At 51.6% G+C, this 25,654-nt stretch overlaps 2 protein-coding genes across 3 annotated transcripts in view; one reads left to right on the plus strand and one right to left on the minus strand.

The window, feature by feature from the left end:
* Positions 1-10,205, plus strand: part of LOC106594843 (B9 domain-containing protein 1) — a 79,631-nt gene extending 69,426 nt beyond the window's left edge. Inside the window, exons 5-7 of the mRNA XM_045714175.1 lie at positions 4,397-4,459; positions 4,565-4,632; positions 9,972-10,205. Of these exons, the coding sequence (XP_045570131.1) occupies positions 4,397-4,459; positions 4,565-4,632; positions 9,972-10,135 (295 nt within the window). The 3' untranslated portion in view covers positions 10,136-10,205. The remainder of the gene's footprint in view (positions 1-4,396; positions 4,460-4,564; positions 4,633-9,971) is intronic.
* Positions 10,206-17,904: 7,699 nt separating this feature from the next.
* The window catches only part of LOC123724051 (epsin-2), a 38,470-nt gene continuing 30,720 nt past the window's right edge, over positions 17,905-25,654 (minus strand). Inside the window, exons 8-10 of one of the 2 annotated variants that reach the window (XM_045714177.1) lie at positions 23,885-24,034; positions 19,367-19,546; positions 17,905-18,395 (exon numbers count right to left, since the gene is read on the minus strand). In XM_045714177.1, the coding sequence (XP_045570133.1) occupies positions 18,058-18,395; positions 19,367-19,546; positions 23,885-24,034 (668 nt within the window). In that variant the 3' untranslated portion in view covers positions 17,905-18,057. The remainder of the gene's footprint in view (positions 18,396-19,366; positions 19,547-23,884; positions 24,035-25,654) is intronic. The other variant, XM_045714176.1, reaches the window with a different exon arrangement.

Here is a 25,654-nt window from a genome sequence, read left to right on the forward strand (position 1 = left end):
GGTCAGTCAGTATCTCTCCTCCTCCTCTCCTGGTCGGTCAGTATCTCTCCTCCTCCTCCTCCTCTCCTGGTCAGTCAGTATCTTCTCCTCCTCCTCTCCTGGTCAGTCAGTATCTCTCCTCCTCCTCCTCTCCTGGTCAGTCAGTATCTTCTCCTCCTCTCCTGGTCAGTCAGTATCTCTCCTCCTCCTCCTCCTCTCCTGGACAGTCAGTATCTCTCCTCCTCCTCTCTCCTGGTCGGTCAGTATCTCTCCTCCTCTCCTGGTCAGTCAGTATCTCTCCTCCTCTCCTGGACAGTAGTCTCTCCTCTCCTGGACAGTCAGTATCTCTCCTCCTCCTCCTCCTCTCCTGGTCAGTCAGTATCTCTCCTCCTCCTCCTCCTCTCCTGGTCAGTCAGTATCTCTCCTCCTCCTCCTCTCCTGGTCGGTCAGTATCCTCCTCCTCCTCTCCTGGTCAGTCAGTATCTTCTCCTCCTCCTCCTCTCCTGGACAGTCAGTATCTCTCCTCCTCCTCCTCCTCTCCTGGTCAGTCAGTATCTCTCCTCTCCTCCTCCTCCTCCTCTCCTGGTCAGTCAGTATCTCTCCTCCTCCTCCTCCTCTCCTGGTCAGTCAGTATCTCTCCTCCTCTCCTGGTCAGAGTCTCTCCTCCTCCTCCTCTCCTGGTCAGTCAGTATCTCTCCTCCTCCTCCTCCTCCTCCTCCTCTCCTGGTCAGTCAGTATCTCTCTCCTCTCCTGGTCAGTCAGTATCTCTCCTCCTCCTCCTCCTCCTCTCCTGGTCAGTCAGTATCTCCTCCTCCTCCTCCTCCTCTCCTGGTCAGTCAGTATCTCTCCTCCTCCTCCTCCTCCTCTCCTGGTCAGCACTCTCTCCTCCTCTCCTGGTCAGTCAGTATCTCTCCTCCTCCTCCCTCCTCTCCTGGTCAGTCAGTATCTCTCCTCCTCCTCCTCCTCCGGTCGTCAGTACTCTCCTCCTCTCCTGGTCAGTCAGTATCTCTCCTCCTCCTCCTCCTCTCCTGACACTCTCTCTCCTCCTCCTCTCCTGGTCAGTCAGTATCTCTCCTCCTCTCCTGGTCGGTCAGTTCTCCTCCTCCTCCTCTCCTGGTCAGTCAGTATCTCTCCTCTCCGGTCAGTCCCTCCTCCTCCTCTCCTGGTCAGTCAGTATCTCTCCTCCTCCTCCTCCTCTCCTGGTCAGTCAGTATCTCTCCTCCTCCTCCTCCTCCTCCTGGTCAGTCAGTATCTCTCCTCCTCCTCCTCTCCTGGTCAGTCAGTATCTCTCCTCCTCCTCCTCCTCCTCTCCTGGTCAGTCAGTATCTCTCCTCTCCTGGTCAGTCAGTATCTCTCCTCCTCCTCCTCCTCTCCTGGTCAGTCAGTATCTCTCCTCCTCCTCCTCCTCTCCTGGACAGTCAGTATCTCTCCTCCTCTCCTGGTCAGTCAGTATCTCTCCTCCTCCTCCTCTCCTGGTCAGTCAGTATCTCTCCTCCTCTCCTGGTCAGTCAGTATCTCTCCTCCTCTCCTGGTCGTCTCTTCCCTCCTCTCCTGGACAGTCAGTATCTCTCCTCCTCCTCTCCTGGCGTCGTATCTCTCCTCTCCTGGTCAGTCAGTATCTCTCCTCCTCCTCCTCCTCTCCTGGTCAGTCAGTATCTCTCCTCCTCCTCCTCCTCTCCTGGTCAGTCAGTATCTCTCCTCCTCCTCTCCTGGTCAGTCAGTATCTCTCCTCCTCTCCTGGTCAGTCAGTATCTCTCCTCCTCCTCCTCTCCTGGACAGTCAGTATCTCTCCTCCTCCTCCTCCTCTCCTGGTCAGTCAGTATCTCTCCTCCTCCTCCTCCTCTCCTGGTCAGTCAGTATCTCTCCTCCTCTCCTGGTCAGTCAGTATCTCTCCTCCTCTCCTGGACAGTCAGTATCTCTCCTCCTCTCCTGGTCAGTCAGTATCTCTCCTCCTCCTCCTCCTCTCCTGGTCAGTCAGTATCTCTCCTCCTCCTCCTCCTCTCCTGGACAGTCAGTATCTCTCCTCCTCCTCCTCTCCTGGTCAGTCAGTATCTCTCCTCCTCCTCCTCCTCCTCTCCTGGTCAGTCAGTATCTCTCCTCCTCCTCCTCTCCTGGTCAGTCAGTATCTCTCCTCCTCCTCCTCCTCTCCCTGGTCAGTCAGTATCTCTCCTCCTCTCCTGGTCAGTCAGTATCTCTCCTCCTCCTCCTCCTCTCCTGGTCAGTCAGTATCTCTCCTCCTCCTCCTCCTCTCCTGGACAGTCAGTATCTCTCCTCCTCCTCCTCCTCTCCTGGACAGTCAGTATCTCTCCTCCTCCTCCTCCTCTCCTGGACAGTCAGTATCTCTCCTCTCCTCCTCTCCTGGTCAGTCAGTATCTTCCTCCTCCTCTCCTGGTCAGTCAGACTTCTCCTCTCCTGGACAGTCAGTATCTCTCCTCCTCTCCTGGACAGTCAGTATCTCTCCTCTCCTGGACAGTCAGTATCTCTCCTCCTCCTCCTCCTCTCCTGGTCAGTCAGTATCTCTCCTCCTCCTCCTCTCTCCTGGTCAGTCAGTATCTTCTCCTCCTCCTCTCCTGGTCAGTCAGTATCTCTCTCCTCCTCTCCTGGTCAGTCAGTATCTTCTCCTCCTCCTCCTCTCCTGGTCAGTCAGTATCTCCTCCTCCTCCTCTCCTGGTCAGTCAGTATCTCTCCTCCTCTCCTGGTCTCAGATCTCTCCTCCTCTCCTGGTCAGTCAGTATCTCCTCCTCCTCCTCCTCCTCTCCTGGACAGTCAGTATCTCTCCTCCTCTCCTGGTCAGTCAGTATCTCTCCTCCTCCTCCTCCTCTCCTGGTCAGTCAGTATCTTCTCCTCCTCCTCTCCTGGTCAGTCAGTATCTTCTCCTCCTCCTCCTCTCCTGGTCAGTCAGTATCTCTCCTCCTCTCCTGGTCAGTCAGTATCTCTCCTCCTCCTCCTCCTCTCCTGGTCAGTCAGTATCTCTCCTCCTCCTCCTCCTCTCCTGGTCAGTCAGTATCTCTCCTCCTCCTCCTCCTCTCCTGGTCAGTCAGTATCTCTCCTCCTCCTCCTCCTCTCCTGGTCAGTCAGTATCTCTCCTCCTCTCCTGGTCAGTCAGTATCTCTCCTCCTCTCCTGGTCAGTCAGCTCCTCCTCCTCCTGGCAGTCAGTATCTCTCCTCCTCTCCTGGACAGTCAGTATCTCTCCTCCTCTCCTGGACAGTCAGTATCTCTCCTCCTCCTCCTCCTCTCCTGGTCAGTCAGTATCTCTCCTCCTCCTCCTCCTCTCCTGGTCAGTCAGTATCTCTCCTCCTCCTCTCCTGGTCAGTCAGTATCTCTCCTCCTCTCCTGGTCAGTCAGTATCTCTCCTCCTCCTCCTCTCCTGGTCAGTCAGTATCTCTCCTCCTCCTCCTCCTCTCCTGGTCAGTCAGTATCTCTCCTCCTCTCCTGGTCAGTCAGTATCTCTCCTCCTCTCCTGGTCAGTCAGTATCTTCTCCTCCTCCTCCTCCTCTCCTGGTCAGTCAGTATCTTTCTCCTCCTCTCCTGGTCAGTCAGTATCTCTCCTCCTCCTCCTCCTCTCCTGGTCAGTCAGTATCTCTCCTCCTCCTCCTCCTCTCCTGGTCAGTCAGTATCTCTCCTCTCTCCTGGTCAGTCAGTATCTCTCCTCCTCCTCCTCCTCTCCTGGTCAGTCAGTATCTCTCCTCCTCCTCCTCCCTCTCCTGGTCAGTCAGTATCTCTCCTCCTCCTCTCCTGGTCAGTCAGTATCTCTCCTCCTCCTCCTCTCCTGGTCAGTCAGTATCTCCTCCTCCTCCTCCTCCTCTCCTGGTCAGTCAGTATCTCTCCTCCTCCTCCTCTCCTGGTCAGTCAGTATCTCTCTCCTCCTCTCTCTCCTGGTCAGTCAGTATCTCTCCTCCTCCTCTCCTGGTCAGTCAGTATCTCTCCTCCTCCTCCTCTCCTGGACAGTCAGTATCTCTCCTCCTCCTCTCCTGGTCAGTCAGTATCTCTCCTCCTCCTCTCCTGGTCAGTCAGTATCTCTCCTCCTCTCCTGGACAGTCAGTATCTCTCCTCCTCTCCTGGTCAGTCAGTATCTCTCCTCCTCCTCTCCTGGTCAGTCAGTATCTCTCCTCCTCCTCTCTCCTGGTCAGTCAGTATCTCTCCTCCTCCTCCTCTCCTGGTCAGTCAGTATCTCTCCTCCTCTCCTGGTCAGTCAGTATCTCTCCTCCTCCCCTGGTCAGTCAGTATCTCTCCTCCTCTCCTGGTCAGTCAGTATCTCTCCTCCTCCTCCTCTCCTGGTCAGTCAGTATCTCTCCTCCTCTCCTGGTCAGTCAGTATCTCTCCTCCTCTCCTCCTCCTCCTCTCCTGGTCAGTCAGTATCTCTCCTCCTCCTCCTCCTCTCCTGGTCAGTCAGTATCTCTCCTCTCTTGTTTTCAGACACACCAGAACCATCCCAATGTTTGTTCCTGAATCCACATCAAGACTCCAGAACTTCACAAGGTAGTGTGTGTGTGTGTGTGTGTGTGTGTGTGTGTGTGTGTGTGTGTGTGTCTTACTGTGTGCTAAATGCTGGGGGGCTAAGTGTGTGTGTGTGTTTCTCTACAGTTGGCTGCTGGGTCGGCGTCCAGAGTTCACTGATCCGAAAGTAGTGGCCCAGGGAGAGGGCAGAGAAGGTAGGTCTAAAGTAGTGGCCCAGGGAGAAGGTAGGCCTAAAGTAGTGGCCCAGGGAGAGGGCAGAGAAGGTAGGGCTAAAGTAGTGGCCCAGGGAGAAGGTAGGCCTAAAGTAGTGGCCCAGGGAGAAGGTAGGCCTAAGTAGTGGCCCAGGGACAGAGAAGGTAGGCCTAGTAGTGGCCCAGAGGCAGAGAAGGTAGGCCTAAAGTAGTGGCCCAGGGAGAAGGTAGGCCTAAAGTAGTGGCCCGGGAGAAGGTGGCCTAAGTAGTGGCCCAGGGAGAAGGTAGGCCTAAAGTAGTGCCCGGGAGGTAGGCCTAAAGTAGTGGCCCAGAGGACAGAGAAGGTAGGCCTAAAGTAGTGGCCCAGGGAGAAGGTAGGCCTAAAGTAGTGGCCCAGGGAGAAGGTAGGCCTAAAGTAGTGGCCCAGGGAGAAGGTAGGCCTAAAGTAGTGGCCCAGGGAGAAGGTAGGCCTAAAGTAGTGGCCCAGAGGACAGAGAAGGTAGGCCTAAAGTAGTGGCCCAGGGAGAAGGTAGGCCTAAAGTAGTGGCCCAGGGAGAAGGTAGGCCTAAAGTAGTGGCCCAGGGAGAAGGTAGGCCTAAAGTAGTGGCCCAGGGGGCAGAGAAGGTAGGCCTAAAGTAGTGGCCCAGAGGGCAGAGAAGGTAGGCCTAAAGTAGTGGCCCAGGGAGAGGGCAGAGAAGGTAGGCCTAAAGTAGTGGTCCAGGGAGAAGACAGAGAAGGTAGGCCTAAAGTGGTGGCCCAGGGAGAAGACAGAGAAGGTAGATCTAAAGTAGTGGCCCAGGGAGAAGGTAGGCCTAAAGTGGTGGCCCAGGGAGAAGACAGAGAAGGTAGATCTAAAGTAGTGGCCCAGGGAGAAGGTAGGCCTAAAGTAGTGGCCCAGGGAGAAGGTAGGCCTAAAGTAGTGGCCCAGAGGACAGAGAAGGTAGGCCTAAAGTAGTGGCCCAGGGAGAGGACAGAGAAGGTAGGCCTAAAGTAGTGGCCCAGAGGGCAGAGAAGGTAGGTCTAAAGTAGTGGCCCAGGGAGAGGACAGAGAAGGTAGGCCTAAAGTAGTGGCCCAGGGAGAAGACAGAGAAGGTAGGCCTAAAGTGGTGGCCCAGGGAGAAGACAGAGAAGGTAGATCTAAAGTAGTGGCCCAGGGAGAAGGTAGGCCTAAAGTAGTGGCCCAGAGGACAGAGAAGGTAGGCCTAAAGTAGTGGCCCAGGGAGAGGACAGAGAAGGTAGGCCTAAAGTAGTGGCCCAGAGGGCAGAGAAGGTAGGGCTAAAGTAGTGGCCCAGGGAGAGGACAGAGAAGGTAGGTCTAAAGTAGTGGCCCAGGGGGCAGAGAAGGTAGGCCTAAAGTAGTGGCCCAGAGGACAGAGAAGGTAGGTCTAAAGTAGTGGCCCAGGGAGAGGGCAGAGAAGGTAGGTCTAAAGTAGTGGCCCAGAGGACAGAGAAGGTAGGCCTAAAGTAGTGGCCCAGAGGGCAGAGAAGGTAGGTCTAAAGTAGTGGCCCAGGGAGAGGGCAGAGAAGGTAGGTCTAAAGTAGTGGCCCAGAGGGCAGAGAAGGTAGGCCTAAAGTAGTGGCCCAGAGGAGAGAGAAGGTAGGCCTAAAGTAGTGGCCCAGAGGAGAGAGAAGGTAGGCCTAAAGTAGTGGCCCAGAGGGCAGAGAAGGTAGGTCTAAAGTAGTGGCCCAGAGGACAGAGAAGGTAGGCCTAAAGTAGTGGCCCAGAGGAGAGGACAGAGAAGGTAGGCCTAAAGTAGTGGCCCAGGGAGAGGACAGAGAAGGTAGGCCTAAAGTAGTGGCCCAGAGGGCAGAGAAGGTAGGCCTAAAGTAGTGGCCCAGAGGGCAGAGAAGGTAGGCCTAAAGTAGTGGCCCAGAGGAGAGAGAAGGTAGGCCTAAAGTAGTGGCCCAGAGGGCAGAGAAGGTGGGCCTAAAGTAGTGGCCCAGAGGAGAGAGAAGGTAGGCCTAAAGTAGTGGCCCAGAGGGCAGAGAAGGTAGGCCTAAAGTAGTGGCCCAGAGGGTAGAGAAGGTAGGTCTAAAGTAGTGGCCCAGAGGGCAGAGAAGGTAGGTCTAAAGTAGTGGTCCAGGGAGAGGACAGAGAAGGTAGGCCTAAAGTAGTGGCCCAGAGGGCAGAGAAGGTAGGGCTAAAGTTGTGGCCCAGAGGGCAGAGAAGGTAGGCCTAAAGTAGTGGTCCAGGGAGAAGACAGAGAAGGTAGGCCTAAAGTGGTGGCCCAGGGAGAAGACAGAGAAGGTAGATCTAAAGTAGTGGCCCAGGGAGAAGGTAGGCCTAAAGTGGTGGCCCAGGGAGAAGACAGAGAAGGTAGATCTAAAGTAGTGGCCCAGGGAGAAGGTAGGCCTAAAGTAGTGGCCCAGGGAGAAGGTAGGCCTAAAGTAGTGGCCCAGGGAGAGGACAGAGAAGGTAGGCCTAAAGTAGTGGCCCAGAGGGCAGAGAAGGTAGGTCTAAAGTAGTGGCCCAGGGAGAGGACAGAGAAGGTAGGCCTAAAGTAGTGGCCCAGGGAGAAGACAGAGAAGGTAGGCCTAAAGTGGTGGCCCAGGGAGAAGACAGAGAAGGTAGATCTAAAGTAGTGGCCCAGGGAGAAGGTAGGCCTAAAGTAGTGGCCCAGAGGACAGAGAAGGTAGGCCTAAAGTAGTGGCCCAGGGAGAGGACAGAGAAGGTAGGCCTAAAGTAGTGGCCCAGAGGGCAGAGAAGGTAGGGCTAAAGTAGTGGCCCAGGGAGAGGACAGAGAAGGTAGGTCTAAAGTAGTGGCCCAGGGGGCAGAGAAGGTAGGCCTAAAGTAGTGGCCCAGAGGACAGAGAAGGTAGGTCTAAAGTAGTGGCCCAGGGAGAGGGCAGAGAAGGTAGGTCTAAAGTAGTGGCCCAGAGGACAGAGAAGGTAGGCCTAAAGTAGTGGCCCAGAGGGCAGAGAAGGTAGGTCTAAAGTAGTGGCCCAGGGAGAGGGCAGAGAAGGTAGGTCTAAAGTAGTGGCCCAGAGGGCAGAGAAGGTAGGCCTAAAGTAGTGGCCCAGAGGAGAGAGAAGGTAGGCCTAAAGTAGTGGCCCAGAGGAGAGAGAAGGTAGGCCTAAAGTAGTGGCCCAGAGGGCAGAGAAGGTAGGTCTAAAGTAGTGGCCCAGAGGACAGAGAAGGTAGGCCTAAAGTAGTGGCCCAGAGGAGAGGACAGAGAAGGTAGGCCTAAAGTAGTGGCCCAGGGAGAGGACAGAGAAGGTAGGCCTAAAGTAGTGGCCCAGAGGGCAGAGAAGGTAGGCCTAAAGTAGTGGCCCAGAGGGCAGAGAAGGTAGGCCTAAAGTAGTGGCCCAGAGGGGAGAGAAGGTAGGCCTAAAGTAGTGGCCCAGAGGGCAGAGAAGGTGGGCCTAAAGTAGTGGCCCAGAGGAGAGAGAAGGTAGGCCTAAAGTAGTGGCCCAGAGGGCAGAGAAGGTAGGCCTAAAGTAGTGGCCCAGAGGGTAGAGAAGGTAGGTCTAAAGTAGTGGCCCAGAGGGCAGAGAAGGTAGGTCTAAAGTAGTGGTCCAGGGAGAGGACAGAGAAGGTAGGCCTAAAGTAGTGGCCCAGAGGGCAGAGAAGGTAGGCCTAAAGTAGTGGCCCAGAGGGAAGAGAAGGTAGGTCTAAAGTAGTGGTCCAGGGAGAGGACAGAGAAGGTAGGTCTAAAGTAGTGGCCCAGGGGACTATAATGTATCCTGGTGTCTCTCTCTCTCTCTCTCTCTACCATCTTTAAATGTATCCTGGTGTCTCTCTCTCTCTACCATCTTTAAATGTATCCTGGTGTCTCTCTCTCTCTCTCTACCATCTTTAAATGTATCCTGGTGTCTCTCTCTCTCTCTCTACCATCTTTAAATGTATCCTGGTGTCTCTCTCTCTCTACCATCTTTAAATGTATCCTGGTGTCTCTCTCTCTCTCCCATCTTTAAATGTATCCTGGTGTCTCTCTCTCTCTCTACCATCTTTAAATGTATCCTGGTGTCTCTCTCTCTCTCTCTCTCTACCATCTTTAAATGTATCCTGGTGTCTCTCTCTCTCTCTCTCTCTCCATCTTTAAATGTATCCTGGTGTCTCTCTCTCTCTCTACCATCTTTAAATGTATCCTGGTGTCTCTCTCTCTCTCTACCATCTTTAAATGTATCCTGTGTCTCTCTCTCTCTCTCTCTCTCTACCATCTTTAAATGTATCCTGGTGTCTCTCTCTCTCTCTCTACCATCTTTAAATGTATCCTGGTGTCTCTCTCTCTACCATCTTTAAATGTATCCTGGTGTCTCTCTCTCTCTCTACCATCTTTAAATGTATCCTGGTGTCTCTCTCTCTCTCTACCATCTTTAAATGTATCCTGGTGTCTCTCTCTCTCTCTCTACCATCTTTAAATGTATCCTGGTGTCTCTCTCTCTCTTTACCATCTTTAAATGTATCCTGGTGTCTCTCTCTCTCTCTCTACCATCTTTAAATGTATCCTGGTGTCTCTCTCTCTCTCTACCATCTTTAAATGTATCCTGGTGTCTCTCTCTCTCTTTACCATCTTTAAATGTATCCTGGTGTCTCTCTCTACATCTTTAAAGTATCCTGGTGTCTCTCTTTACCATCTTTAAATGCATCCTGGTGTCTCTCTCTCTCTTCACCATCTTTAAATGTATCCTGGTGTCTCTCTATCGTCTCTCTTTACCATCTTTAAATGTATCCTGGTGTCTCTCTCTCTCTCTACCATCTTTAAATGTATCCTGGTGTCTCTCTCTCTCTACCATCTTTAAATGTATCCTGGTGTCTCTCTCTCTCTACCATCTTTAAATGTATCCTGGTGCTCTCTCTCTCTCTACCATCTTTAAATGTATCCTGGTGTCTCTCTCTCCTTAATCTCTCTCTCTCTCTACCATCTTTAAATGTATCCTGGTGTGCTCTCTCTCTCTCTCTCTACCATCTTTAAATGTATCCTGGTGTCTCTCTCTCTCTACCATCTTTAAATGTATCCTGGTGTCTCTCTCTCTCTCTCTCTACCATCTTTAAATGTATCCTGGTCTCTCTCTCTCTCTACCATCTTTAAATGTATCCTGGTGTCTCTCTCTCTCTCTCTCTCTACCATCTTTAAATGTATCCTGGTGTCTCTCTACCATCTTTAAATGTATCCTGGTGTCTCTCTCTCTCTCTCTACCATCTTTAAATGTATCCTGGTGTCTCTCTCTCTCTCTCTCTCTCTACCATCTTTAAATGTATCCTGGTCTCTCTCTCTCTACCATATTTAAATGTATCCTGGTGTCTCTCTCTCTCTCTCTCTCTACCATCTTTAAATGTATCCTGGTGTCTCTCTACCATCTTTAAATGTATCCTGGTGTCTCTCTCCGTCTGTCTCAGTGACCAGGGTTCGTTCCCAGGGTTTTGTCTCCCTGTCCTTCCACATCGTGACTAAAGACATGAAGAGACTGGGTTACGACACCACACCTTCCGAGACCGCACACACTCCGTCACACACTGCTGTCGCAGGCATCGGACCCGGAGACCAGCCCTACAGCACGTGATGGAAACACACACACACAGGGACCAAGGACTACACCACCTCCTCCCTCCCTCCCTCCCTCCTGTGTGGCCCTCCCTCCCTCCCTCCTGTGTGGTCCTCCCTCCTCCCTCCCTCCTGTGTGGCCCTCCCTCCCTCCCTCCTGTGTGGCCCTCCCTCCCTCCCTCCCTCCTCTGTGGTCCTCCCTCCTCCCTCCCTGACCCCTGTGTGGTCCTCCCTCCTCCCTCCCTCCCTCCTGTGTGGCCCTCCCTCCCTCCCTCCCTCCCTCCTGTGTGGTCCTCCCTCCCTCCCTCCTGTGTGGTCCTCCCTCCCTCCCTCCCTCCTGTGTGGTCCTCCCTCCTCCCTCCCTCCTGTGTGGCCCTCCCTCCCTCCCTCCCTCCCCCCTGTGTGGTCCTCCCTCCTCCCTCCCTCCTGTGTGGTCCTCCCTCCCTCCCTCCCTCCTGTGTGGTCCTCCCTCCCTCCTGTGTGGTCCTCCCTCCTCCCTCCCTGACCCCTGTGTGGTCCTCCCTCCTCCCTCCCTCCCTCCCTCCCTCCCTCCCTCCCTCCTGTGTGGTCCTCCCTCCCTCCCTCCCCCTGTGTGGTCCTCCCTCCTCCCTCCCTCCCTCCCTCCCTCCCTCCTGTGTGGTCCTCCCTCCCTCCTCCCTCCCTGACCCCTGTGAGTGGCCCTCCCTCCCTCCTCCCTCCCTCCCTCCTGTGTTGAGAGTGGAAGAGGGGGTGTCATTCACACTGATGTAGGACCTGCTGATCCCCTCTGTAATAATCTATCTGGCCTGGGGACATTCATTCAGACCAGGATTCTCTCTGTTGAGCAGCGAGCTGGACAGCTGTTGATGCAGTTGTTAAAATATACATTTCCCCCGTCGACCGATAACAGCCTTTACATGACTGCAAACATTGCTTTTTGTTGTTGTTGTTGTCTACAAGCCGTAATTGGATTGAATCCCCCAGCCTCCCCGTTAGTAACCACCCGTAATTGGATTGAATCCCCCAGCCTCCCCGTTAGTAACCACCCGTAATTGGATTGAATCCCCCAGCCTCCCCGTTAGTAACCACCCGTAATTGGATTTAATCCCCCAGCCTCCCCGTTAGTAACCACCTGTAATTGGATTGAATCCCCCAGCCTCCCCGTTAGTAACCACCTGTAATTGGATTGAATCCCCCAGCCTCCCCGTTAGTAACCACCTGTAATTGGATTGAATCCCCCAGCCTCCCCGTTAGTAACCACCTGTAATTGGATTGAATCCCCCAGCCTCCCCGTTAGTAACCACCCGTAATTGGATTGAATCCCCCAGCCTCCCCGTTAGTAACCACCTGTAATTTGATTGAATCCCCCAGCCTCCCCGTTAGTAACCACCTGTAATTGGATTGAATCCCCCAGCCTCCCCGTTAGTAACCACCTGTAATTGGATTGAATCCCCCAGCCTCCCCGTTAGTAACCACCTGTAATTGGATTGAATCCCCCAGCCTCCCCGTTAGTAACCACCTGTAATTGGATTGAATCCCCCAGCCTCCCCGTTAGTAACCACCCGTAATTGGATTGAATCCCCCAGCCTCCCCGTTAGTAACCAGCTGTAATTTGATTGAATCCCCCAGCCTCCCCGTTAGTAACCACCTGTAATTGGATTGAATCCCCAGCCTCCCCGTTAGTAACCACCCGTAATTGGATTGAATCCCCCAGCCTCCCCGTTAGTAACCACCTGTAATTTGATTGAATCCCCCAGCCTCCCCGTTAGTAACCACCTGTAATTGGATTGAATCCCCCAGCCTCCCCGTTAGTAACCACCTGTAATTGGATTGAATCCCCCAGCCTCCCCGTTAGTAACCACCTGTAATTGGATTGAATCCCCCAGCCTCCCCGTTAGTAACCAGGATGTTGGTAAGTCAATGTGTTCGGCGTCTCGCTCAGGGAAGGTCTAGTTACTGTAGATCCAATCAGATGGGGGTTTTCAGCTGACGTTTTGACAGCGGAGGAGCGGCGTTAATAAGAGCCGTCCAGAGGGGCTCCTGGGGTTTATCCGATGGCTGCACGGAGCGGCGTTAAGATAAATCCTGGTCTCGCTTAGTTTGGATAGTCATTCTCTGTTTTAAATGTTTGTTTAACCTTTAACCAGGCAAGTCAGTTAAGAACAAATTCTTATTATTTACAATGACGGTCTACCGGGGAACAGTGGGTTAACTGCCTTGTTCAGGGGGCAGAACGACAGATTTGTACCTTGTCAGCTCGGGGATTCGATCTTGCAACCTTTCGGTTACTAGTCCAACGCGCTAAACTAACCACTAGGCTACGCTGCCGTCCCTGTTGATAAGCAACTAGTTAAGGTCAGCAGAAGGATTTACATGTAGCCTTGTAAAACACCTCGATTAGGCTGTTAGGAAAACCTCTGATTTTCAAATCTGAGCGTCTTTATTTTCTAGATATCCTACACTTTCTCCTTCCGAGCGTCTTTATTTTCTAGATATCCTACACTTCCTCCTTCTGAGCGTCTTTATTTTCTAGATATCCTACACTTTCTCCTTCCGAGAGTCTTTATTTTCTAGATATCCTACACTTCCTCCTTCCGAGAGTCTTTATTTTCTAGATATCCTACACTTCCTCCTTCCGAGCGTCTTTATTTTCTAGATATCCTACACTTCCTCCTTCCGAGAGTCTTTATTTTCTAGATATCCTACACTTCCTCCTTCTGAGCGTCTTTATTTTCTAGGTATCCTACACTTTCTCCTTTGAGAGTTTTAACGCCAGTAGGACGGGGTTAAAACGCTTGATCTGATGTTGTAATTTTGACTGATAATAAAAAACGTACTGTGTTTTATAACAAGGTGTCGTCTGCGTTGTGTCTCTCTACTACCTGTGTTTCCGTCTCACTGTATTACAGTAGAAGGTCACGGGGGTCACGGACCGTAGCCCAAATGTTTCGCAACGGGTAAACCGTTTAACTCTTAGCAACTAAAACGGAAGCAAACAACCTGGACCTGAATTTGTCCAATAGAAACTCTGTTTCTTCTTTTCCGTCGCAAAACGTTTAAGAGACGAATGAATAAACCCATGGTTATACTGTGTTTCCAGCTGCACATCAGTAACACACACACACCAGAGAGACAGGCCACACACACACAACAAGAGACAGGCCACACACACACACGAGAGAGACAGGCCACACACACACCGAGAGAGACAGGCCACACACACACGAGAGACAGACACACACGAGAGCAGGCCAGAGAGACAGAAACAAAGGAAAGGACAGCAAAAAAGCGGAGACGTCAGCGCTTAAAGAGATCCATTTTATTGGTCCGTAGCAGGTCCAGGTGTAGCTGGCGCCCCGCGGGTTTTAGACTGGTGTAAATATGCCCCTCCCTCCCCACACTGATCCTATAAAACCCAGGAAGGAATGACAGAATAAACAGACCACAATATATAATATAATGTTACAATAATACAAATGATATAAATTATATTGTGAAACAGGTTAGCATTACCATCCGCACACAAGCAGCTCCCAAGATATATTAAGGTGTAAATAAAGATGAGAGTGAGAACATTGGAATAATACAGAAATCTGAACATGGGACGCTTTCAGACAGGAAGGAGTGTCATAATGTTGTCTGTGAAGCCCAGTAACCTCAGAAAGGGTCCTGTCTGTCTCAGCTGTAATACCAGTCTACAGGGTAACAGTCTGGTGGTCCAGTCTACATGGTAACAGTCTGGTGGTCCAGTCTACATGGTAACAGTCTGGTGGTCCAGTCTACATGGTAACAGTCTGCTGGTCCAGTCTACAGGGTAACAGTCTGCTGGTCCAGTCTACAGGGTAACAGTCTGCTGGTCCAGTCTACAGGGTAACAGTCTGGTGGTCCAGTCTACAGGGTAGGTGGTCCAGTCTACAGGGTAACAGTCTGCTGGTCCAGTCTACAGGGTAACAGTCTGGTGGTCCAGTCTACAGGGTAACAGTCTGCTGGTCCAGTCTACAGGGTAACAGTCTGCTGGTCCAGTCTACAGGGTAACAGTCTGCTGGTCCAGTCTACAGGGTAACAGTCTGGTGGTCCAGTCTACAGGGTAACAGTCTGGTGGTCCAGTCTACAGGGTAACAGTCTGCTGGTCCAGTCTACAGGGTAACAGTCTGCTGGTCCAGTCTACAGGGTAACAGTCTGCTGGTCCAGTCTACAGGGTAACAGTCTGCTGGTCCAGTCTACAGGGTAACAGTCTGCTGGTCCAGTCTACAGGGTAACAGTCTGCTGGTCCAGTCTACAGGGTAACAGTCTGGTGGTCCAGTCTACAGGGTAACAGTCTGGTGGTCCAGTCTACAGGGTAACAGTCTGGTGGTCCAGTCTACAGGGTAACAGTCTGCTGGTCCAGTCTACAGGGTAACAGTCTGGTGGTCCAGTCTACAGGGTAACAGTCTGGTGGTCCAGTCTACAGGGTAACAGTCTGCTGGTCCAGTCTACATGGTTTAGCTTATAAAACGGTCCAGAAACACAGAAAGGCGTTAAAATGAATTTCCATTTAACAGTCAATAAGACAAGTCGTAAACAACAACAGTTTGTCTGTCAGGTGTCCTGCCGTCCCTGTTGGTTAGTAAAGTGTCCCAACGGTGGCCTGTCTAGGACAGGTCAGTTACAGACAGACAGACAGACAGGTTGTGTAGTCTAGGACAGGTCAGTTCCAGACAGACAGACAGGTTGTGTAGTCTAGGACAGGTCAGTTCCAGACAGACAGACAGGTTGTGTAGTCTAGGACAGGTCAGTTCCAGACAGACAGACAGACAGGTTGTGTAGTCTAGGACAGGTCAGTGACAGACAGACAGGTTGTGTAGTCTAGGACAGGTCAGTTCCAGACAGACAGACAGACAGGTTGTGTAGTCTAGGACAGGTCAGTGACAGACAGACAGGTTGTGTAGTCTAGGACAGGTCAGTTCCAGACAGACAGACAGACAGGTTGTGTAGTCTAGGACAGGTCAGTTCCAGACAGACAGACAGGTTGTGTAGTCTAGGACAGGTCCGTTCCAGACAGACAGTCTAGGACAGGTCAACGACAGACAGGCTGTGTAGTGACAGACAGCTGATATGAACAGTGATTAGAGTGTAGTAATAACAATAGAAAAGATGATTACGACAGTGACATTAAAGACCAACATTTATCCCCCGTTAACCACAGTCCTGGAATCAGATGTTAACTCCTGTCTCTACATAGTGGAGGTTAGGACCCCCGTTAACCACAGTCCTGGAATCAGATGTTAACTCCTGTCTCTACATAGTGGAGGTTAGGGACCCCCGTTAACCACAGTCCTGGAATCAGATGTTAACTCCTGTCTCTACATAGTGGAGGTTAGGACCCCCTGTTAACCACAGTCCTGGAATCAGATGTTAACTCCTGTCTCTACATAGTGGAGGTTAGGACCCCCTGTTAACCACAGTCCTGGAATCAGATGTTAACTCCTGTCTACATAGTGGAGGTTAGACCCCCGTTAACCACAGTCCTGGAATCAGATGTTAACTCCTGTCTCTACATAGTGGAGGTTAGACCCCCGTTAACCACAGTCCTGGAATCAGATGTTAACTCCTGTCTCTACATAGTGGAGGTTAGGGACCCCCTGTTAACCACAGTCCTGGAATCAGATGTTAACTCCTGTCTACATAGTGGAGGTTAGACCCCCGTTAACCACAGTCCTGGAATCAGATGTTAACTCCTGTCTCTACATAGTGGAGGTTAGGACCCCCCGTTAACCACAGTCCTGGAATCAGATGTTAACTCCTGTCTCTACATAGTGGAGGTTAGGACCCCCGTTAACCACAGTCCTGGAATCAGATGTTAACTCCTGTCTACATAGTGGAGGTTAGGACCCCCGTTAACCACAGTCCTGGAATCAGATGTTAACTCCTGTCTACATAGTGGAGGTTAGGACCCCCCGTTAACCACAGTCCTGGAATCAGATGTTAACTCCTGTCTACATAGTGGAGGTTAGACCCCCGTTAACCACAGTCCTGGAATCAGATGTTAACTAGGTTAAGGGATCTGATGCTAGATAGACAGAAAGGTTCAACCTCCTCGTTATTCCGTCGACCCCCAGACAGGGGGGGCCCTGATGAACTCCAGACAGGGGGGGCCCTAATGAACTCCAGCCGGGGGGGCCCTAATGAACTCCAGACGGGGGGCCCTAATGAACTCCAGCCGGGGGCCTGATGAACTCCAGCCGGGGGGGGCCCTAATGAACTCCAGACAGGGGGGGGCCCTAATGAACTCCAGACAGGGGGGGCCCTAATGAACTCCAGACAGGGGGGGGCCCTAATGAACTCCAGACAGGGGGGCCCTAATGAACTCCAGACAGGGGGGGGCCCTAATGAACTCCAGACAGGGGGGGCCCTAATGAACTCCAGACAGGGGGGGCCCTAATGAACTCCAGACAGGGGGGCCCTAATGAACTCCAGACAGGGGGGCCTAATGAACTCCAGACAGGGGGGGCCCTAATGAACTCCAGACAGGGGGGCCCTAATGAACTCCAGACAGTTGTACAATAACAGATGTCAACAGAAACCAAATCCCTTGTGTCTTTCACTCCCAAATAAACACCGTCTCTCCCTCTTTCTGAGAAAGTTGATCCACTCCGGTCACCAGTTCTATATACACGCTGACCTCAGGGGTTAAAGTTCATGTACATATTGACCTCAGGGGTTAAAGTTCATATACACGTTGACCTCGGGGTTGCTGTGTGTCAGGGTCATAGGTCAGGGTCCTAAGCAGTGACCTCAGAAGTTGTGGCCGGTAACGGGAGGAGGGACACAGTGTACCGGACAGTGGAGTCGTCTCCAGCTAAGGACTAACGGTGAAGCAACAGTCACAGCTAAATGAGCATGTGCAAAATCCCTGCTTAGTACACACACACACACCCCTCACCGGGGCTGTAGAAGTTTAGTTAGATTCACTCTGTGATCAGAGACGAGCTTTAAAAAAACAGTCAGAACAGCCAGGAATACTGTCTACAGGACACAGTCTCTGAGCTGAGAGAGGAGAGGGGAAGAGAGAGAGAGAGAGGAGCGGGGAAGAGAGAGAGAGAGAGGAGCGGGAAGAGAGAGAGAGAGAGAGAGGAGAGAGAGAGAGAGAGGAGCGGGGAAGAGAGAGAGAGAGAGGAGGGAAGAGAGAGAGAGAGAGGAGCGGGGAAGAGAGAGAGAGAGAGGAGCGGGAAGAGAGAGAGAGAGAGGAGCGGGGAAGAGAGAGAGAGAGAGGAGCGGGGAAGAGAGAGAGAGAGAGGCGGAAGAGAGAGAGAGAGAGGAGCGGGGAAGAGAGAGAGAGAGAGGAGAGGGAAGAGAGAGAGAGAGAGAGAGAGGAGCGGGGAAGAGAGAGAGAGAGCGGAAGAGAGAGGAGCGGGAAGAGAGAGAGAGAGGGGAAGAGAGAGAGAGAGGGAGAGAGAGAGAGGAGCGGGAAGAGAGAGGAGCGGGGAAGAGAGAGGAGCGGAAGAGAGAGAGAGAGAGGGGAAGAGAGAGAGAGGAGCGGGGAAGAGAGAGAGGAGCGGGAAGAGAGAGAGGAGCGGGGAAGAGAGAGAGGAGCGGGGAAGAGAGAGAGAGGAGCGGGAAGAGAGAGAGAGAGGAAGCGGGAAGAGAGAGAGAGAGGAAACGGAAGAGAGAGAGAGAGAGGAAACGGGAAGAGAGAGAGAGAGAGGAAACGGGAAGAGAGAGAGAGAGAGAGAGAGAGAGGAGAGGAAGGAGAGAGAGAGGAGAGGAAGCGGGAAGAGAGAGAGGAGAGGAAACGGGAAGAGAGAGAGGAGAGGAAACGGGAAGAGAGAGAGGAGAGGAAACGGGAAGAGAGAGAGGAGAGGAAACGGGAAGAGAGAGAGGAGAGGAAACGGGAAGAGAGAGAGGAGAGGAAACGGGAAGAGAGGAAACGGCGAGGTGGAAAGACTGAGGAGAGGATTCCAGGGGTGTTGTCGAGGTGTTCCCTCACAACAGGAAGGGGTTGGTGGTCCCAGGAGGATGTGTGCCCGCTGTGGGGGGCAGAGCTGAACTGAACAGGGGCTGGGACATAGACACAGAGGTTGGGATACCCCCCATCCCTCCAATCCCGGGGACCATGTGGCCCGTCAGGGGGACCATCCCCAGGGGCTGGGGTGGTGGCAAGGAGGAGAGGGGCAGAGGGTCTGCCATGGAGGACAAGCTGCTAAACCCTGCACCACCTCCCAGACTCAGGCCTGGCATAGGGCTGATCCTCATCTGGTTTAAGGTAGGGGGGTTAGGCTGGCCCATCTGGAACGGGTTGGCCTGGGGGGCGGCTACAGGGACTAAGGAAATCACAGGAAGAGACAAACAGAACAGAGAGAAGACATCAGCAAAACACCAGAGAGATTGACTCAGTGAGCATAGCCTTGCTATTGAGAAAGGCCGCCGAAGGCAGACCTGGCTCTCAAGAGAAGACAGGCTATGTGCAACACTGCCCACAAAATGAGGTGGAAACTGAGCTGCACTTCCTAAACCTCCTGCCAAATGTATGACCATATTAGAGACACATATTTCCCTCAGATTACACAGATCCACAAATAACTCGAAAACAAACCCGATTTTGATAAACTCCCATATCTACTGGGTGAAATACCACAGTGATCCATCACAGCAGCAAGATGTGTGACCTGTTGCCACAAGAAAAGGTCAACCAGTGAAGAACAAACACCTTTGTAAATACAACCCATATTTATGTTGATTTATCTTCCATTTTGTACTTTAACTATTTGCAAAACACTGTATATAGACAATGGTATTTTAAATGTATTTATTCTTCTTTGAGTGTAAATGTTTACTGTTTATTATCTACTTCACTTGCTTTGGCAACGTTAACACATGTTTTCCATGACAATAAAGACCCTTAAATTGAGAGAGAGAGATTGTATTCAAACTCAACAAGTTTCAACATCTGTCTCTGTATTGTGTGTGTGTGTGTGTGTGTGTGTGTGTGTGTGTGTGTGTGTGTGTGTGTGTGTGTGTACCACAGAAGTTTCCCAAACTCAGTCCTGGGGGGGAACCCCCCAGGGGAACACGGTTTGGGTTTTTGGTTTCCTACCACGACACACCTGATTTAAATAAAAACTCATCATCATCATCATCATCATCAAGCTTTCATCAGTTGAATCAGCTGTGTAGTGGTCAGGGGCCCAAAACCCCAAACCGTGTTCCCCTTGGGGTTCCCCCAGGACTGAGTTTTGGGGAACCCTGATGTACCATCTGTCCAGTACTGGGTGTTCGGTACGGTGGTCGGTACCTGCGGCAGCGAGGAAGGGGTTGACTACAGGAGCAGGCTGAGGAGGCTTGGTGACCAGTGAGTCCAGGTTGACCAATGCTGCATTAGGACCCAGGAAGGACTCTGGGGTCTTCCTGCTGGGGAGAGGGTCAAACAGGTCCTCGGTACCGCTAGTCAGGGAGGAGAGACCCCGACCATCACCTGGAGGATTACAGAGAGACAGGTTACCTCTGGCTGTCTCCACGGTTAAGGAGGGTTACAGAGAGAGAGACAGGTTACCTCTGGCTGTCTCCACGGTTAAGGAGGGTTACAGAGAGAGAGACAGGTTACCTCTGGCTGTCTCCACGGTTAAGGAGGGTTACAGAGAGAGAGACAGGTTACCTCTGGCTGTCTCCACAGTTAAGGAGGATTACAGACAGACAGAGACTCCTGTCTCAGCCTCCAGTATTTATGCTGCAGTAGTTTATGTGTCTGGGGGCTAGGGTCAGTCTGTTATATCTAGTGTCGTGTGTGAATCTAACCTGTCTAGGGTAAGGGGCAGTATTTTGAGGTCCGGATGAAAAGCGTGCCCAAAGTAAGCTGCCTGCTACTCAGGCCCAAAAGCTAGGATATGCATATAATTGGTAGATTTGGATAGAAAACACTAACGTTTCTAAACTGTTAAAATAATGTCTGTGAGTATAACAGAACTGATATGGCAGGCGAAACCCCAAGGACAAACCATCCCCCCAAAAATATAAAAAAATAAATAAAAAAATAATCAACCTACCCCTATATTCAATGGCTATCACTTTTATTATAAGGCCAAGTCCTCCCAGATTGCAGTTCCTAGGGCTTCCACTAGATGTCAGTCTTAGAAAGAGTTTCAGGCTGGTTTTTGGAAAAATGAGACAGAAATTGTAGTTTTTCCAAGCGCGTTCTTTGGTGTTTTTCTCCGGTAAAAACAATAACGATTCTCCGTCTTAAATTTTATCGTTTATTTACGTATTAGGGTACCTAAGGTTTGATTAAAAACGTTGTTTGACATGTTTGGAAAAGTTTATTAGTAACATTTGGGATTCATTTTGTATGTATTTTGATGGAGGGAAACTGGGTGGATTATTGACTGAAGCGCGGCAGCTAAACTGAGTTTTTATAGATATAAAGAAGGACTTTATCGAACAAAAGGACCATTTGTGATGTATCTGGGACCTTTTGGAGTGCCAACAGAAGATCACCAAAGGTAAGGCATTTTCTAAATTGCTATTTCTGACTTTCGTGTCGCACCTGCCTGGTTGAAATATGTTTTTCATGCGTTTGTATTCGGGGCACTGTCCTCAGATAATTGCAAGGTTTGCTTTCGCCGTGAAGCCTTTTTGAAATCCGACACAGCGGCTGGATTAACAAGAAGTTATCCAATAACCAATAACCAGACCCCCCTGAACTAAACCCTGGTGTTGAGGTGTAGGGGCCAGCTAACTAAACCCTGGTGTTGAGGCGTAGGGGCCAGCTACTACCGGCTAACTAAACCCTGGTGTTGAGGCCAGCTACTACCGGCTAACTAAACCCTGGTGTTGAGGCTAGCTACTACCGGCTAACTAAACCCTGGTGTTGAGGTGTAGGGGCCAGCTACTACCGGCTAACTAAACCCTGGTGTTGAGGTGTAGGGGCCAGCTACTACCGGCTAACTAAACCCTGGTGTTGAGGCGTAGGGGCCAGCTACTACCGGCTAACTAAACCCTGGTGTTGAGGTGTAGGGGCTAGCTACTACCGGCTAACTAAACCCTGGTGTTGAGGCGTAGGGGCCAGCTACTACCGGCTAACTAAACCCTGGTGTTGAGGCGTAGGGGCCAGCTACTACCGGCTAACTAAACCCTGGTGTTGAGGCCAGCTACTACCGGCTAACTAAACCCTGGTGTTGAGGTGTTGAGGCCAGCTACTACCGGCTAACTAAACCCTGGTGTTGAGGTGTTGAGGCCAGCTACTACCGGCTAACTAAACCCTGGTGTTGAGGCCAGCTACTACCGGCTAACTAAACCCTGGTGTTGAGGTGTAGGGGCCGGCTAACTAAACCCTGGTGTTGAGGTGTAGGGGCCAGCTACTACCGGCTAACTAAACCCTGGTGTTGAGGTGTAGGGGCCAGCTACTACCGGCTAACTAAACCCTGGTGTTGAGGCCAGCTACTACCGGCTAACTAAACCCTGGTGTTGAGGCGTAGGGGCCAGCTACTACCGGCTAACTAAACCCTGGTGTTGAGGTGTAGCGGCCAGCTACTACCGGCTAACTAAACCCTGGTGTTGAGGTGTAGGGGCCAGCTACTACCGGCTAACTAAACCCTGGTGTTGAGGCGTAGGGGCCAGCTACTACCGGCTAACTAAACCCTGGTGTTGAGGCCAGCTACTACCGGCTAACTAAACCCTGGTGTTGAGGTGTAGGGGCCAGCTAACTAAACCCTGGTGTTGAGGCGTAGGGGCCGGCTAACTAAACCCTGGTGTTGAGGCCAGCTACTACCGGCTAACTAAACCCTGGTGTTGAGGCGTAGGGGCCAGCTACTACCGGCTAACTAAACCCTGGTGTTGAGGCGTAGGGGCCAGCTACTACCGGCTAACTAAACCCTGGTGTTGAGGCGTAAGGGCCAGCTACTACCGGCTAACTAAACCCTGGTGTTGAGGCGTAGGGGCTAGCTACTACCGGCTAACTAAACCCTGGTGTTGAGGCGTAGGGGCCAGCTACTACCGGCTAACTAAACCCTGGTGTTGAGGCTAGCTACTACCGGCTAACTAAACCCTGGTGTTGAGGCTAGCTACTACCGGCTAACTAAAACCTGGTGTTGAGGCCAGCTACTACCGGCTAACTAAACCCTGGTGTTGAGGCCAGCTACTACCGGCTAACTAAACCCTGGTGTTGAGGCCAGCTACTACCGGCTAACTAAACCCTGGTGTTGAGGCCAGCTACTACCGGCTAACTAAACCCTGGTGTTGAGGCGTAGGGGCCAGCTACTACCGGCTAACTAAACCCTGGTGTTGAGGCGTAGGGGCCAGCTACTACCGGCTAACTAAACCCTGGTGTTGAGGCGTAAGGGCCAGCTACTACCGGCTAACTAAACCCTGGTGTTGAGGCGTAGGGGCTAGCTACTACCGGCTAACTAAACCCTGGTGTTGAGGCGTAGGGGCCAGCTACTACCGGCTAACTAAACCCTGGTGTTGAGGCTAGCTACTACCGGCTAACTAAACCCTGGTGTTGAGGCTAGCTACTACCGGCTAACTAAAACCTGGTGTTGAGGCCAGCTACTACCGGCTAACTAAACCCTGGTGTTGAGGCCAGCTACTACCGGCTAACTAAACCCTGGTGTTGAGGCCAGCTACTACCGGCTAACTAAACCCTGGTGTTGAGGCCAGCTACTACCGGCTAACTAAACCCTGGTGTTGAGGCGTAGGGGCCAGCTACTACCGGCTAACTAAACCCTGGTGTTGAGGCGTAGGGGCCAGCTACTACCGGCTAACTAAACCCTGGTGTTGAGGTGTAGGGGCCAGCTACTACCGGCTAACTAAACCCTGGTGTTGAGGTGTAGGGGCCAGCTACTACCGGCTAACTAAACCCTGGTGTTGAGGTGTAGGGGCCAGCTACTACCGGCTAACTAAACCCTGGTGTTGAGGTGTAGGGGCCAGCTACTACCGGCTAACTAAACCCTGGTGTTGAGGTGTAGGGGCCAGCTACTACCGGCTAACTAAACCCTGGTGTTGAGGCCAGCTACTACCGGCTAACTAAACCCTGGTGTTGAGGTGTAGGGGCCGGCTAACTAAACCCTGGTGTTGAGGTGTAGGGGCCAGCTAACTAAACCCTGGTGTTGAGGTGTAGGGGCCAGCTACTACCGGCTAACTAAACCCTGGTGTTGAGGTGTAGGGGCCAGCTACTACCGGCTAACTAAACCCTGGTGTTGAGGCCAGCTACTACCGGCTAACTAAACCCTGGTGTTGAGGTGTAGGGGCCAGCTACTACCGGCTAACTAAACCCTGGTGTTGAGGTGTAGGGGCCAGCTACTACCGGCTAACTAAACCCTGGTGTTGAGGTGTAGGGGCCAGCTACTACCGGCTAACTAAACCCTGGTGTTGAGGTGTAGGGGCCAGCTACTACCGGCTAACTAAACCCTGGTGTTGAGGTGTAGGGGCCAGCTACTACCGGCTAACTAAACCCTGGTGTTGAGGTGTAGGGGCCGGCTAACTAAACCCTGGTGTTGAGGTGTAGGGGCCAGCTACTACCGGCTAACTAAACCCTGGTGTTGAGGTGTAGGGGCCAGCTACTACCGGCTAACTAAACCCTGGTGTTGAGGTGTAGGGGCCAGCTACTACCGGCTAACTAAACCCTGGTGTTGAGGTGTAGGGGCCAGCTACTACCGGCTAACTAAACCCTGGTGTTGAGGTGTAGGGGCCAGCTACTACCGGCTAACTAAACCCTGGTGTTGAGGCGTAGGGGCCAGCTACTACCGGCTAACTAAACCCTGGTGTTGAGGTGTAGGGGCTAGCTACAACCGGCTAACTAAACCCTGGCGTTGAGGCGTACCTGAGTAGGTGGCATTGGGTCGTGTTCCTCCAGAACCCCAGGGGTCAGGAGCAGCGTTGGTTCCCCAGGGATCACTGCTCTTCATGGGGGCAACAGAGGAGGACGGTGGGCCCCAGGGGTCGACCGGAGCCACTGGTTTTGGGGCTGCACCTGGACACACAGACACAACGCGAGTTTAACCCAGTTCAGTAGACAAGTCATTCCTTCTGTCTGTCTGATTGCCTGTTGCGTCGTTTTCATATCAGGGCCAGTCTCTCTCTCCCAGTAGATATATCAGGGCCAGTCTCTCTCTCCCAGTAGATATATCAGGGCCAGTCTCTCTCTCCCAGTAGATATATCAGGGCCAGTCTCTCTCTCCCAGTAGATATATCAGGGCCAGTCTCTCTCTCCCAGTAGATATATCAGGTCAGTAGATATATCAGGGCCAGTCTCTCCCAGTAGATATATCAGGTCAGTAGATATATTTAGCAGCATATATTTACTACTTCCTAAAACAACATACTGTGTACTAATCATTCTGCATACCATTTTGAATGCAGTGTTCAGTAAAACTCTGAATACAGGAAGTAACAATCTCAACATCCTCCTCCTCCATGAACGAGTCATCTAAATGACCACTTGCATCGATTCCCGCCGTTTGTTAAATTATGGGAACAGCTCGTCCCCTAATCTGGATTATCATGCCGTTTGTTAAATTATGGGAACAGCTCGTCCCCTAATCTGGATTATCATGCCGTTTGTTAAATTATGGGAACAGCTCGTCCCTAATCTGGATTATCATGCCGTTTGTTAAATTATGGGAACAGCTCGTCCCCTAATCTGGATTATCATGCCGTTTGTTAAATTATGGGAACAGCTCGTCCCCTAATCTGGATTATCATGCCGTTTGTTAAATTATGGGAACAGCTCGTCCCCTAATCTGGATTATCATGCCGTTTGTTAAATTATGGGAACAGCTCGTCCCCTAATCTGGATTATCATGCCGTTTGTTAAATTACGGGAACAGCTCGTCCCCTAATCTGGATTATCATGCCGTTTGTTAAATTACGGGAACAGCTCGTCCCCTAATCTGGATTATCATGCGGTTTGTTAAATCACGGGAACAGCTCGTCCCCTAATCTGGATTATCATGCCGTTTGTTAAATTACGGGAACAGCTCGTCCCCTAATCTGGATTATCATGCGGTTTGTTAAATTACGGGAACAGCTCGTCCCCTAATCTGGATTATCATGCCGTTTGTTAAATTATGGGAACAGCTCGTCCCCTAATCTGGATTATCATGCCGTTGGTTAAATTATGGGAACAGCTCGTTCCCTAATCTGGATTATCATGCCGTTTGTTAAATTATGGGAACAGCTCGTCCCCTAATCTGGATTATCATGCCGTTTGTTAAATTATGGGAACAGCTCGTCCCTAATCTGGATTATCATGCCGTTTGTTAAATTATGGGAACAGCTCGTCCCCTAATCTGGATTATCATGCCGTTTGTTAAATTATGGGAACAGCTCGTCCCCTAATCTGGATTATCATGCCGTTTGTTAAATTATGGGAACAGCTCGTCCCCTAATCTGGATTATCATGCTGTTTGTTAAATTATGGGAACAGCTCGTCCCCTAATCTGGATTATCATGCTGTTTGTTAAATTATGGGAACAGCTCGTCCCCTAATCTGGATTATCATGCTGTTTGTTAAATTACGGGAACAGCTCGTTCCCTAATCTGGATTATCATGCTGTTTGTTAAATTATGGGAACAGCTCGTCCCCTAATCT

Source organism: Salmo salar, unplaced genomic scaffold (genome assembly GCF_905237065.1).
Source record: "Salmo salar unplaced genomic scaffold, Ssal_v3.1, whole genome shotgun sequence".
Taxonomy (NCBI): domain Eukaryota; kingdom Metazoa; phylum Chordata; class Actinopteri; order Salmoniformes; family Salmonidae; genus Salmo; species Salmo salar.